This window comes from Theobroma umbraticum, unplaced genomic scaffold (assembly GCF_002168275.2).
Source record: "Theobroma umbraticum cultivar Fairchild unplaced genomic scaffold, ASM216827v3 scaffold_50.0, whole genome shotgun sequence".
NCBI lineage: Eukaryota > Viridiplantae > Streptophyta > Magnoliopsida > Malvales > Malvaceae > Theobroma > Theobroma umbraticum.
In genome coordinates this window covers 7,284,753-7,298,935 of record NW_018397261.1, presented here as the reverse complement: position 1 = coordinate 7,298,935, position 14,183 = coordinate 7,284,753, and the positions used below count along the sequence as shown (strand labels likewise).

The 14,183-nt window shown below is 38.2% G+C and overlaps 3 protein-coding genes across 4 annotated transcripts; 2 read left to right on the top strand and 1 right to left on the bottom strand.

The window, feature by feature from the left end:
- Positions 1–1,847: 1,847 nt before the first annotated feature.
- Positions 1,848–4,494, top strand: LOC110417565 (amino acid permease 3-like). Its single transcript, XM_021429972.2, has 8 exons — positions 1,848–2,004; positions 2,096–2,231; positions 2,327–2,560; positions 2,690–2,783; positions 2,921–3,135; positions 3,353–3,510; positions 3,593–3,820; positions 3,958–4,494. The coding sequence occupies exons 1-8, from the start codon at positions 1,957–1,959 to the stop codon at positions 4,381–4,383; spliced, it is 1,539 nt and encodes a 512-aa protein (XP_021285647.1). The 5' UTR covers positions 1,848–1,956; the 3' UTR covers positions 4,384–4,494.
- A 136-nt stretch (positions 4,495–4,630) lies between these two features.
- On the bottom strand, positions 4,631–7,501 carry LOC110417566 (protein EARLY-RESPONSIVE TO DEHYDRATION 7, chloroplastic-like). Of its 2 annotated transcripts, XM_021429973.2 has the most exons (5): positions 6,505–7,501; positions 5,725–5,891; positions 5,357–5,441; positions 4,952–5,137; positions 4,631–4,810 (listed from the first exon to the last, which is right to left on the bottom strand). In XM_021429973.2, the coding sequence occupies exons 1-5, from the start codon at positions 7,401–7,403 to the stop codon at positions 4,762–4,764; spliced, it is 1,386 nt and encodes a 461-aa protein (XP_021285648.1). In that variant the 5' UTR covers positions 7,404–7,501; the 3' UTR covers positions 4,631–4,761. The 2 variants fall into 2 exon arrangements, with proteins under 2 accessions (XP_021285648.1, XP_089640004.1); XM_089783878.1 differs by having other exon boundaries at positions 4,631–5,137; positions 6,505–7,500.
- Positions 7,502–8,085: 584 nt separating this feature from the next.
- Positions 8,086–10,762, top strand: LOC110418478 (pentatricopeptide repeat-containing protein At1g11290, chloroplastic-like). Its single transcript, XM_021431218.1, has one exon. It carries the CDS (start codon positions 8,174–8,176, stop codon positions 10,121–10,123), a length of 1,950 nt encoding a protein of 649 aa, XP_021286893.1. The 5' UTR covers positions 8,086–8,173; the 3' UTR covers positions 10,124–10,762.
- Positions 10,763–14,183: the final 3,421 nt, after the last annotated feature.

Here is a 14,183-nt window from a genome sequence, read left to right as displayed (position 1 = left end):
TGTGGGAGCTGTAGCTTGTGGTGGGGGTGTCAGCAAGCATTTTTGGGAAAGAGAAGATTCTTTTTTTTATGATTAGTCTTCGATAAAGGAAGGGGGGCTGCCGAAAACGAAAGGCACTCCACGTTCCCTGCGAAGCAAGTCTTCGGAAGGTTTATTTCAGTTCAAGTTGTCTAATATCTAAATACCAATCTCCTTGTAATGGAAAACAAGAAAAGAAAAAGGGGTGGCTAAAGGATTAGTGTGCTTGTATGCTAGTCATTTCCCCATAGTGGAAAGTTGACATCCTACCACTTCAATCAGATCAAATGAAAATGAACCTTAACCACCATCCACTAGGGGAAAGAAACAGATACCATAACAATGCAGAATGAGCTAGGGGTAGGTATAGCCAGATACAAGGATGAATTTTGTTCCCACAAGCATTTAACCAAAATGGAGATTCATGTGCCTAAAAATAACTCAGTTAGGCTTAAGCCTGAATAATCATGAGTCAACTGGAATTCTTTGGATGTAACAACTAACTAACAAAGAGATCTTGCTGAACCAAATCCTTGGCTAAAATGTTCCTTCGACAGCCATCCAGATTCTTCAATTTGTGACAAAAGAGAATGAAGTATTTGTTTCAAGACCGACAAAGTAGGAAAGATTGAACTTAGGAATATTATTCTTAGACTTTGGAAAACTGAAAGCAATAACCTGCCAAAGATGAACGGATCGAGAAAAGAGAGGCAATGGCCTGAGCCAAAGCCAGCAACTTCCCTGTGCAGCAGAATCCAATCGTGGCATGCTGGTGATCATCTGTCCTGACGCTCACGTTAACTTCTTGGAGTTGTACAACATGGGAGAGCAATAAACATCGATGAGTCAGCAACAATAATGAAAAAAAGAAAGAGAGACAATGAAATAGAGGTGATCTGTAATTTTTGGATGCCATAAAGAATTGATTTGGGAAGTTATTAGCATCCAAAGCCATTGCAACAGCTCACCAACTGGATTAAATAAGAAAACTCACATTACGTAGTTAGAAATAACGTACACTTAGTGTAAAGCAACAGTCTTGGAGCAATCAGGACAACACTTATCTTTCCTAGAAACTAGAAAGCCATGCTAAGAGGAAAGTTGTCCCATTGATTCGATGGTCAACCTCTCCTGTGTAGTTTCAAAATTTTTTCAGTTTCTCAAGCTAAGTTGTCCCTGTCGGTTATCTGCTTCATTGATTATTAAACAGTCTTGCACCTTCTGCCCCGTATATTCCTGACAATGATCTAAAGGCTGCAGGGATGAAAAGGAAAATACAACAGATTGTCCCAAAACTTAAATAAAGGAAAATTCTTTCCTGTTAACACTTGTCCTAGAAGCAGATGGTGTCACCAAGCCAAACCAGGCTTATGATTAAACTTTTGTTATAGATGTTCATAGATATTTTATAGATATTGTGGCCATTTTTTGCCAGTATATCATACACTTATTTTTTTTTTGGGCTAATTAAAGATGTCATGCACTAATGTTCAGCCTTATGATTCCATAAGTCAATATGTTTAAAAGCAGGGTCGTATTAATCTCTTAAAAGACAACAATATCAAAGAGACAATTTAGACCACTAATTAAAACTGCTGAAACTTTAATTTTAATGGAGAAAGGTAGGAATTGTGACATGAATGGGTAATGATAGCTTCCTGAGTTAATTAATTTGTTTAAGTACTTTGGTTTAAAACTGAGGAGTGTTTAGGATATGGACAGAGAGGGAAAAACGTGTTACATGCACGATTGTTCATCAGTACCTTTGGACCTATAGAACCAGCTGACTGTGTTCACTATCTTCTCTCCTATAAAAGGTCCTTTATACAAATCTGAAACATCCACCATCTTCTGCTTCTTCTTAGCTTTCCCTAGGTACCCCTCTCCTTCCCTCTCTTACCGTGCAATATTTTTATCTTCCCATTAATCTGCACAACCATGTTGCAGAGGAGTCGGACTATGCCTAGCAGGATCAACCATGGCGTTGTAATATGCTGCCCTATCTCCTACTTCATCGAAACACTTACTTTTTCATTTTGTTGTTCTTCACCTCTTCTAACATTATGTTCTCTTTTAGACCGAAGAAAGGCATGATATCAGGCACTACTTGCAAGTAGAAGTTCAGCCTAAAGCTCAGAATGAGAGTGAAGCAATGGACCCTCAAGCCAACTATTCCAAGTGTTTTGATGATGACGGCCGCTTGAAGAGAACGGGTAACATTATGACATGCTTGATATGGAGCTCTAGTATGCTTATTACCTTTTGTTTCTTTCAAGTCCTTGAAACTATAAAAATTATGCGGATGCAGGAACTTTTTGGACTGCAACATCGCATATTATAACTGCTGTTATAGGGTCAGGAGTTCTATCATTGGCATGGGCCATAGCGCAGCTTGGTTGGGTTGCAGGGCCAACTGTCCTGGTACTTTTCGCCTTCGTCAATCTCTATACTTCCAACCTCCTTACAGAGTGTTATAGGTGTGGTGACCCTATCACGGGACAAAGAAACTATACCTACATGGAGGCTGTCAAGGCACACTTAGGTAACAGAATTAATGCTACTGTATATGATTATCATGCAACTAAAAGTTTTCACAGTATTGTTATCATGATAAAATCATGACATTATAAAAGTTTGATGCCAATATTATTGATATATTTTGATATTGCAGGAGGATGGAAGGTCAAGTTATGTGGATGGATCCAATACCTGAATTTGTTTGGTGTCGCAGTAGGGTATACAATAGCTGCATCAGTCAGTATGATGTGAGTTATCTTGACTAACATCATCATCTCTTTTCTGCTATGGGAATTTCACTAGTTTGAAATGCTTGCATATAATCCTATTTAGATGGTTACATGCTATGAACTAAAATCGAGTGTATGTAACTGTGCTTGTTTAGGGCGATCAAGAGAGCAAACTGTTTGCACAAGAGTGGTGGGACAGATCCATGTCATATGTCAAGTAACGGGTATATGATAACATTTGGAATTGTGGAAGTGATTTTTTCTCAGATACCGGACTTTAGTCATGTATGGTGGCTCTCCATAGTTGCAGCTATTATGTCATTTACATATTCTACGGTTGGCCTTGCTCTTGGCATTGGAAAAGTTGCAGGTATAAACATGGATAGTAATTTATGCTCCCTTGACTGCAACAGCAGCTGTTAAGCCCACTTTTGAAGAGTTGAAAAAGTTCGGAAAATGGTTTACTTTATTTTTCCTTCATTAACTACCAGAATTGAAAACAAAGTACATGAATAGCTTTTCGTTGTCACCATGCATCTAGCATTCATTTATATAAATAGAAACGAGTTTCAAATTCTTTTCTGCAGAACACGGGAAAATTGATGGAAGCCTCCTGGGAATAAGCATAGGTACAGTAACACATGCTGGCACAGTTACTGGCATGCAGAAGATATGGAGGACTTTGCAAGCTCTGGGAGCTATTGCTTTTGCATACTCCTATTCTATAATCCTTATTGAAATTCAGGTATATATGTGGAGGATAATATTAAGTAGTGTATAACATAGAAATGTTGCCGTTAGTTATAATATGGCCTGTGCATCTTCAGGATACAGTAAAATCTCCTCCAGCAGAATACAAGACAATGAAAAAGGCTACTTTATTCAGCATCACTGTAACAACAGTGTTTTACTTATTCTGTGGTTGCATGGGATATGCAGCCTTTGGTGATCTCGCACCTGGAAATCTTTTGACTGGGTTTGGATTTTACAACCCCTACTGGTTGCTAGATATTGCAAATCTAGCGATTGTTGTCCACCTCGTTGGCGCATATCAGGTATGCTCTGTCAAAACACATAGTAAAGAGAATTACCAGGTTCACCAATAAATTTAGCTTTGATTAGCTAATATGACCTCCTGAAATTTCTGTTTTAGCTTTTAATCAGAACTAAGTTGTATAAACATGAAATGTAGGTCTTTTGCCAGCCCTTATTTGCATTTGTTGAAAAATGGTGTGCTCAAATGTGGCCAAAGAGTGGCTTCGTGACAGCAGAATATGACATACCCACTCCCTTTGGCGGTGTATACCAGCTCAACCTCTTCCGCCTACTATGGAGGACAATATTTGTTGTGATGACAACTGTTATAGCCATGCTCATGCCATTTTTCAATGATGTCGTTGGATTCCTTGGGGCAATGGGATTCTGGCCATTAACTGTTTATTTCCCCGTTGAGATGTATATATCTCAGAAGATGATTGGGCGGGGAACAACCAGGTGGCTTGCCCTTCAAATAATTAGTGTAGCTTGTTTCTTTGTAACAGTGGCTGCTGCAGTTGGATCTGTGGCTGGAGTTATTCTGGATCTCAAGACTTACAAGCCATTTAAAACTAGTTACTAAGAGTCAGGATCGTCCAAGAAATTTTAAGTCAGTATGGTAGGAATATAGATATAGTATGTACTCAATCCATGTTTTGTGACTTGTGAGCAAGAACAACAAATTAATGGTTCTGTGAGGTGCCCAATGTAATCAAAACCAAATTCTGCAAGGATTAAGATGTGTCCACTTCCCTGCAGATATCAATTAGCAAGAACAAAGAAGCTTCTTCATCACCTCTGCTGATATAGGCTTAGGCTAAATTGCCAGATTCGAAGAATTCTTAATTCAGCTACATTATTGCTTTATATCACATTGACATTTACACTTCGGTATATAGCCCTTTAATAACTGTACAACTTCACACATTCAAGTACAGAATAACAATCGTCAGAATTTAAATCAGGGCAAAGGAGCTTGACTCTTAACATTGACGAACTCATAACATTTACTGCAAAGAATAAAGAAACAAACAACATTAAATACAATCGCCTTTTTGAATTTTAAGAAACAGCTCAACCATTAAGAAACTGCAGTCCTAAAAACATCTCTCCAAAAATTCCTAACTGTCTCATATATTATAGAGTTTTACTTCTTATTTTTGGCCTTCAAATCAGCAGCATTTGCCTGTGCAGCAGCTTTTGCAAGGGCTGTGGGTTTGAGAACACTCTTTGGGTTAAGAGCCTTTCTTATCTTGAAGACGGCCCAAGCAGTTCCGATGGCATGTCCTGCGGCATCAAGCCCTTCATTTGTCACCTGTCCTGCCTTTTCTCCATACCTACGACAACGAAACCACAATCAACATGTCTTGTTTCTCCAATTTAAGTGGGATACATATTTGGATTAGACACTACATATTAGCCAATCTAGGTCCACATATCTAAGCCCTTCTGTCTTGCACTCAACTTTGGATGAATAACCTTATCAGTGGCATAAACATGATGATCATATTGATGACAAGTGGAATTCAAATCAACTTTTATTTTTAGGAACATACCTCTGGGAAACAAGTCCAGTTGTCACAACTGATGTGGTAGACATGACATTCCTTCCAGCTACTTCAACAGCATCACAAACCTTATCTAAATGGACATACAAGGAGAAGATAGTAAGAATACTATAATAAGCAGATACCATGCTGCAATTTTATATGAATAAACATAACAGAGACATACCAATAAACGAAAAGCATATTGCAATTAGAGAAGGGTCAGACATGTAGTTATAGTTACTAAGTAATAAAACATATTGCTATCCTCATTTGGATGCATAGAAATAGCAGGCATGGAATTGGCATCCTAGCAGAGAAAAGCATCATCAGAGTCATAACAAATAAGAAAAAGTTTATGGCAAGAAAGAACTTACTAAATCCATCCAAGGAAGCAAGAACAATTTCTCCAGGCAGCAGGTTGAAAAATTTCTTGCCAACTTTGGAGTTGATAATTGAACTTGTGAAGAATCCAGACACCTTAACTACTCCAGAAAGAATTCCAGTGGCCACTTTCTCGGACACCTTTGTTAATTTCTTAACCCTGAAATGTTCACAATATCCATTAGATGCTGCCACACTTTAATAAGCAAATAGGCCACAAAGAAATGTAGAGTCGACAACAACATTATCAAGATATATAGCAGAATCCTATCCCTCATCACTTAAAACTCATTAATCAAAGAATTACAGAGGAATGTACTGACATTTGTCCTCCACAGACAGAATAAGATATCTCTCTAAAATTTAACTTAACAATTAAAGGCATGCTAGAATTGTTATGGCATCAGACAATTACATAAAACTCCCATGATACTTAATTATAATTAGTCCTTTAATTTCTAGCGACGGCAGTGATCGTACCACACCCTTGTTGCAAACTTTTCTTCAATGATCCCAAAGATACTTGAGAAGATTTTTCACACAGATTGCAGATGGTTATGTAGTTCATTATTAATCATTAATTTAGCCAAACTATAATTCTGTTTCAGGAGCTCCTAACCTTTCTAAAAAAGATAAAAAAAAATTTAAGCAGCTCAAGCAGTTACATAAATCATCACTACCTGCTAGACAAAGAATGACAGAAATGGACAGAGTGTCTACAGGGAAGGCTAAAACCAAAAAAAGACTTATAGTGATATGATCAAGAAACAAACCTTTTCATCCTTCTCAAGGCCCCAGGACTAATCTCTGATGTTGAACCTGGCTTCATCCTCTTTTTCAAGAACTCATTGCCCCACTTCAACCTATCCACAGTAACATCACCGCACCACAAAATCCCTTTTACAACGTATCCTGACCCTGACGCAATCACCCTCGCTATAGATCCGCTATAATCTTCAACATTAGGCGCCAAAGTAGTCCAATACGCCATTGAACTCCCAACTATCAACTCCCTCTTGTCCCCTCTGTCCAACTCCTCGGGCGCCACATTTCTCGTATCCACAACATTCCAATTCCCTATACCTTTCACTTCTTGAACCGAAAAACAACTGTAAGTTTCCAACACTCTATCCAGTTCCTTCAACAACCCCTCTTGCCCTTTTGCAGCTATTGTCAAGCCATAGTTCAAAACCTCCTCGCTTTCTTTAGAATCTTTACCATCTTCAAACGATCCATTTGACAGTACTCGAAGAGTAAAGAAATAGTGGGACGTATCGAGCTTAACTACAGGCTCATCTTTAGCCAAAGGCCATTGAATATCATCACCAACACGAGCAAAAACAACAACAACGTTATCACCTTGGAGGAGACTAACAAGACAGAACTCACCGCAAGCGAGCTCTACGCTGGTTTCTCGTTCAATAAGGTGAACTATGGCGCCGGGGATTTTGAGGAGGAGTTGTTCTTGAGAATCTTGATGGGTGTGTAAAACAGTGTCGTCTTCCGGAAAGAGGTTTTCTGCTAAATCTTTCACGTCAATGGAAGGGTATAACGAAGTAGAAGAAGGAGACGGAGAAGAGGAGAATGAAGTAGCATCTGGGTTTGACAGATCAACTTGTGGGTAAAGAGAGGAAGGGTTTTGAAAGGGTTTTGGAGAACAAGAAGAAGACATAGATCTCTTTCTTTGGTTACTTGACCTCGATCTGTTTGGGATTTCTGAGCCCTGTTTTCTGTATTCAGTTTCTCGGATTTGGCTTTGGATATGGAGAGAATTTAAGGTGGGACAGTCTTAAGGACGAAGTAAAACAAAAACTACACAAAGGCGTGTACGTTAGGTCCTGGTCCTGGATAGACGTGCAGCACGTGGCGGTACTAGGAGAAGCCGCGTCACCACCGTGGCAGCTTAACTGTCCCCGGTGTCTAGCTAACTGTCATTTGAAAGGAAGTGGGATTTTATTTATTGACAAACGGACAAGCGGCCGTGTTTCGGTTGCTTTGACTTTTCTATCTACGTTCATATTTAAAGCTTACCAGAGACAAATAGAGCGGTCCATGGTGGGTCGGTCGGCTTCCATAGAACTGTACATTATTCAACTATCTGTGAAAGTGCAAAGCGAAAAACAAATGTCTCGGTTAACTTAGGCATGGATAGTTGAGACTTAAGCCGGTTTAAAACAGAAGTACTAGTAGTAAAAGGTCCAACAGGTCCAGATATTAGCCATGTTATATTATATGAATATCTGCTAAAAATATAGTATTTTAAATATTATAGATAAAGAGATCATTATAATATAGATAGATATAAAAGACTTAAGCGGCGGAGGGTGGAGAGTTGAGCCGGCTTAAAGGAAAGTAATAGTAGTTAAAGAATTTGATAAATAAGTTTTTAAACGGATTTCACTACTGTAGTCCAAATCTTTAAATTCAACGCCTAGGATTTCCATGATTTTAAGCAAAATCAGGAAACACCCATCTGCTTTTCTTCATTTCAATAGCTTCTCTACTTCTTTCAAACCTTCTTCTCCATGCATTAATTCATATAATGCCTCCAAACTCTTGAGCAGCCACTTGAAAGCTGGGAGAATCGAAGAAGCAGAGAAATTGTTCGGTCAAATTCCCCAAAGAAACGTAGTTTTATGGTCCATTCTGATTCACGGGTATTCAATAAATGGGCATCACATGAAATCCATGGAATCATATACGCATATGCGAAACTCGGGTTTATTTCCAAATTCTTTCACCGTTGTTGGTCTTCTTGTTGGCATTCGGGACTTGCAATTGGGGCAATCGATTCATGGACTAATTTTGAAATGTGGATTAGATTTGGACTTAGTTGTATGCACCGCAATGCTTAATGCTTATGCGAAATGCGGACATATAACCGATTCATATAAAATATTTGAGGGACTGCAGAGCCCGGGTTTGGTTTCTTGCAATGCTATGATTGCAGGCTTTGTAAACAACGAGCTGTTTGAAGAGGCTGTTTTACTGTTTAAGAAGCTAAGGAAGTGTGGTTTGGTTCCTAATGTAGCTACTGCATTATCTATCATTCAGGGTGGTGTTGGTTTAGGCTTGAGAAATGTATGCAAATCGATCCATGGTTTGGTAGTTAAGTTTGGTCTTGGTTCAGATATAAGAGTTAATAATTCGGTACTTGACATGTACTCTTGTTTGATGGATTTGGATGCTGCGACAACAATTTTTGATGGGATGGAACTCAAAGATGTCATCAGTTGGACAACAATGATTGGTTTGTTGGTAAACCTTGAGTATACAACTGATGCTCTAGAGCTTTTCTGCAAAATGAAGGATAGTGGGGTCAGTTATGATGCTATAGTTTTTATGAATCTTGTTTCAGCTTGTGCAATCTTAGGAGATCTGAGGAAAGGAAAACAAACCCATGCTCAAGCTGTTGTTTGTGGATTTGTATCAGAGCTTCCACTTGTGAACTCAATTATGGCAATGTATTCTAAATGTGGTGACGTAGATTCTTCAAGAATTTTGTTTGATCAATCAACTCAGAAGAGTTTAGTTTCATGGGCAGCAATAGTTTCAGGATATGTGCAAAATGGTTTCTCAAGAGAGGCTCTTAATCTCTTTATTAAATTTAGACTGGAAGAATACTATCTCCCAGATTCAGTAATGCTGATGGGTGCTTTAACAGCTTCCTCTGATATGGCTGATTTTGTGCTCTGCCAGCAGCTTCATTGTTGTGCTTTTGAAGCTGGATTCTCCTCTTATAGATTAGTTCAAAATACTCTGATATCAGCATATTCAAAATGCGGCAACATGAAACTTGCTTACCTTGTCTTCAAGGAGATGGGTTATCTTAAAGATGTAGTCTCTTGGAATGCAATTATAAATGGGTATGGTATCAATGGCCAAGGAGAAACTGCCCTTGCTCTATACCATGAAATGAGGGAAGGCATGGAAGATGCTGATAGTGCTACTTATTTGTCCATATTAAATGCATGTAGTCATGCAAGACTGATAAATGATGGCCTGATGATTTTCAATAAGATGGTGGAAGATGATAAAATAAGGCCTATCCAAGAACATTATGGCTGTATCATTGACTTGCTTGCACGAGCAGGCTGCTTATCTGATGCAAGCGGGATTGTTAGTCAAATAGGGATTGGTCCTAATGCCTGGAGGGCTTTGCTTAGTGGCTGCATGCTTCATGGTAATGTGGAGGTAGCTGAATTTGCAGCAAGGAAGGTTCTTGAACTGGAGCCAAGGGAATCAGATGAAGTTGTGCTCCTTTCTAATGTTTATGCATCAGTCGGTAGGTTTCAGGATGCGGAAGCATTGAGATTAGACATGCAGAAGAAGGCATTGATTAAGAATCCGGGAGTTAGCTTGCTCTGTAGGGTTCCATATGACAGAGGCTGAAGATCCTTAATTTCCAAAGCATGGAGAAAAATAACTCTACGTGGTATCTGTCAATGTGGAAAAAGTATAACTTTGAGTCTGACTATTATTAAATTTTTTAGCTTATCTTAACAGAAAATTTTCAAAACTCTGGTTAGATCACCCATGTTGAATCATGTATGTTGGAGAGAAGAGTCTTGATACTGGTACAGGTGGAATTTGATGGCTTTGCAGATTCTTGCAGTATGCGGTTTGTTAAAGAGTTGCTTCGTGCAGCAACCTCTGTACCATTTTTGTTCATGGCGGTGGGACATAGGACATGCCAATTACGTAAAATATGGGCTCTGGACGAGGGCTATCCTAGTCTTGGAAGAATTTTGGTCAAACTTTTTAGTGCTTTAGTGAAGGAATGGGGTTGGTATCAAATGAGCTTGATGGTCTTCAAGAGGCATATGAGGAAATTAAACACAGCATGAACGTTGATATTCCATAGATGACATAGGAAGAACACTTACCAAACATGATTCAGGATATGTGGGAAAATTTTTCTGACGTTCCAATTATATGTCAGTTGAAACAAGATGCAGCTGCAAAGCTCTGACAGCATGACCAGATCACAAAGATGTATTACTGGCATTCTCAAAAATTGTTGGCAGAAACCTAGACGTTGTCATATAATACATTTAGAGAGAAAGTCTTCTTGTATAAATTTAATAATGATGATGATGATCTTATCATTCATAGCAATGTCTGCAGTGGTTATTCTGGAATCTGCAGAACCTAATGGCAACATGGCACGGGAAAGAACTTTCTGGACTTGTGTTGAAGCTCATGTGAACTTGAATTAGACTAAGAATGGGATATAGGTATTAAAATTGTTTATCTAAAATAATAAATAAATAAATTATCGGTTTATTATTATCCTGTTATTAATTTACATTTCATCTATATAATCTAATTTCAAAAAATTTGTAATATCTAATCTGATAAATTTAAATTAAATAATAGCAATCTAGCTAAATTAGCTCATCTATGTGTGGTGGTGAGTATTTAAGTGTTCTACTCCTAGAGAAGAAAGATAAGAGAGAGCATGAGTAATCGTTTTTCAACTGTTAGCAATATTAGGCAATCTAGTGTTGTTTGGCACAATGGGTAAGCTATTCCCTTTTGAATGAAGGCTGATATCGCCTTTGGATCAGCTGCAACTATGCATGTATCATTATTTTGTGCTCTCCCTATCTCAGATGTTACTACTACCATTAATGGGTTTCAGAAGGCCTTACTATGATCCAGAATATTATCTTATTTCCGTCGTTATTCAATTTATTTACAAATGTACCATCCTATATGTTCACCATTTCGTCGTGCAAAACATTTTGGTTTCTATAGCTTTTTCTGCTCTCTCATTTAATCTTCTAATTTCAAAAAGTTTGTAAATTTAAATCCTTATCATAATCTGATAAATATAAATTAATTAATCTTAAATATAAATTAATTAATAAGGATCTAGTTAAATGGTGCTAGAGAGTAATTGAGAGTTGTTCTCCTATCAAAAGAAGATACATAAACTAGGGAAAAAGAGAGCGCGGGATGGGGTCAACCAAAATCGTTTTTCAACTAGGCAATCTACTGTTTGAGTTGGAAACAGTGACACTTGTAATTAACTACGTTTCGGCTGCATCTTGTTCTTCAAGTTCTTCGGGCTCGGTAGAGTTTGTTAAATATAAGCTAGTTACCCAACCATTTCTCTTTTTATTCTGTCTGCTACTTTTTCCATCACCCTTCTATCAGCTCTGTTTCTCGTCGACAAATGGCAGGTATTCTTCATTCCAATTCAGGTCCTGTTAGCCCAAAAACCTGCAAAGGAGGCAGATGTTGGCACAATATTTGGAGTTGCCAAATTGTTTCTAATGAAATTAATACATAGGGTATAGAATTATTAAGTTTGAAGTGAAGGAACAAAGGGTTGGGAATCATTTTTGTTTTAGTTGAAACAATAATGCGATCACTACTATATGAGTGGCATCCACTTCCAATGCCGGCTCAATCCGAATATGTTGAAATTCGAGTAAGTCCAAAAATGCTGTAGTATAGCCAAGGATTTTCATAAAAAACTTGAGAATACAATAAAATAACCTCCTCACAACCTGTAGGTAAGATCATGTCAAAAGTAAGAAGCCTGCTTTTCATGGGCTTCCAATCTCTTTGATCTTCAATAATGCTTCACGAAAATCTTTGTTCTTTTTTGTTTTAGTTTTAATTTCAGCCATTTAAGTCTATAAAGTATAAACTCAAGTTAATTATTAAAGAATATTTTGAATTATTGTGCGTCAATCAGCTGAAATTCACCCTTCTCAAGATGATTACTAAATCGAATGCTTAAAAGTGACTTGCAAGCAAAACCCTTTTCTCCCAAACTCTTTGTTTTAGTATGGAACCTCAGTCCAAATTTGTGCAGGGTCTCCCTTCACCCTGCCAAACATGAGTTCGGAAGTTAGCCCAATCCATCGCTTTTCTGGCACGCTATCCCTGCAACAGGAAAAGAAAACGGGCAAAGGTGTCCCCGGCAATTCATTGGAGCGAGTATATAGTAGCTACAATTTTACCCATATAAATCAAGTACTCCATAGACATTATTTCTTGGTATAGGTCGACCCAAGAGGTCACAAACATGGCAGAATAGTGACTTGGTGAGTACAAATTTAATGTGCTCGACTCACCATTTTAATTTCTTTACTCGAAATGTCACCTTCCACCATGAAGATTATAGCCCACCATCCTCTGCATGATCATATAAAGAAATTAAAAGTTACACATATTGGACCCTCTCCTCTATCTATTTTAAGGATGAAGTTGGGGTGCATATGGGGCTAGCGTGACAGAAAATTAGATTGAAAGCAAACATCATGGAAATGTGATGGGGTGTAAATCTATTCCATGTGAATCAAGGAGGCCCAAATGGCCCTCCTGGGTGCCCCAAGCATAGCGCCAAAAGAAGCTTAATGATAGAAACTGCGTTCTCGTAAAAGACGAAAAGGGTTACTCGTTTTCCATCTTTAATTTCCTTTATCTCTTTAGGCTTTCATTCATCTTTTTTTTTTTCTTTTTCTTGTTTGAATAGAAATTAAGGGGCGGTTGCCGGCTGGTTCACATTGACCAAAAGTGTCCGATGCTTACTCAAGAAACTCCAGGAAAGAAACGGTGAGAATTTGTTGAGTTTCGAAGGAAGAATGCCGTTCGGCATTAGTGGAAGACAATATTGTTCTTTATGGGTAAAAGAAAAGAAGCAGGGTGCTGCTTCAATCGAGACAAAATGAAGATTCCGAACGGCTAGTTTATCTTCTTTACGTTAATGGGAACTTTTAGACGCTAAAGCACATGCAACTCTTTAGAACTAGTAATTCACGACTGAAAAATGTAAAACATTTATACCAATGGGAATATTTAGATTCAAGCCCATGAATACTCTAATACCAAAACTTATATTATTACACCATCCGTTAGAGATACCAATAAAAATATAATCTACTAAAGTTCTTTCTATATCAGTAATGTTTGTTCTCTGATCAGATTATGTTCCTCAGACAAGATAATTTACCAGGAGAAATTATTGTGTAGTGAAATGGGACAATCTTGGCTCCCTAATCAGCGGAGTGAATGAAACAACTTACAGCTAGATTTTCACTGAGCATGACTCCTAGCCATGGGCCAAAAACAAGAAAAGTCAGCAGGGCTTACAAAATTCAAACAGCAATTATTAGTTATCGGGTGAAATCACCAACCAAGAGCCAACACCTTGGAACAGAAATAGTGAGACTGCCATGTTTCACTGCGAGGATGACGATCATGTAGTTCACTGAAAGCTCCAGCAATGGGGGACACTGCTTCAAAATTAAGGCAATTTGAATTTCTTGACTTTCTTGCAAGCGACATAGGAGATGGAGTGGCTTTGTTCATCCCGCAGATTTGTCTCCTCGACAAAGCAAGATTAATCAGTCCAGTTAACCTCATTTTGATGGGACAATGAACAGTAATAATATTATTAGCATATTTGACAGGAAGGTTAGGGTCTATCATTACC

Coding starts and splice junctions, on each gene's coding strand:
- LOC110417565 (XM_021429972.2), top strand. CDS start 1,957: ATGTTGCAGAGGAGTCGGACTATGCCTAGCAGGATCAACCATGGCGTT. Junction 2,005..2,095: donor GCAGGATCAACCATGGCGTT/GTAATATGCTGC, acceptor GTTCTCTTTTAG/ACCGAAGAAAGGCATGATAT. Junction 2,784..2,920: donor GCTGCATCAGTCAGTATGAT/GTGAGTTATCTT, acceptor GTGCTTGTTTAG/GGCGATCAAGAGAGCAAACT.
- LOC110417566 (XM_021429973.2), bottom strand. CDS start 7,403: ATGTCTTCTTCTTGTTCTCCAAAACCCTTTCAAAACCCTTCCTCTCTT. Junction 5,892..6,504: donor GCCTTGAGAAGGATGAAAAG/GTTTGTTTCTTG, acceptor TGAACATTTCAG/GGTTAAGAAATTAACAAAGG. Junction 5,442..5,724: donor TGCTTCCTTGGATGGATTTA/GTAAGTTCTTTC, acceptor ATGTCCATTTAG/ATAAGGTTTGTGATGCTGTT.
- LOC110418478 (XM_021431218.1), top strand. CDS start 8,174: ATGATTTTAAGCAAAATCAGGAAACACCCATCTGCTTTTCTTCATTTC.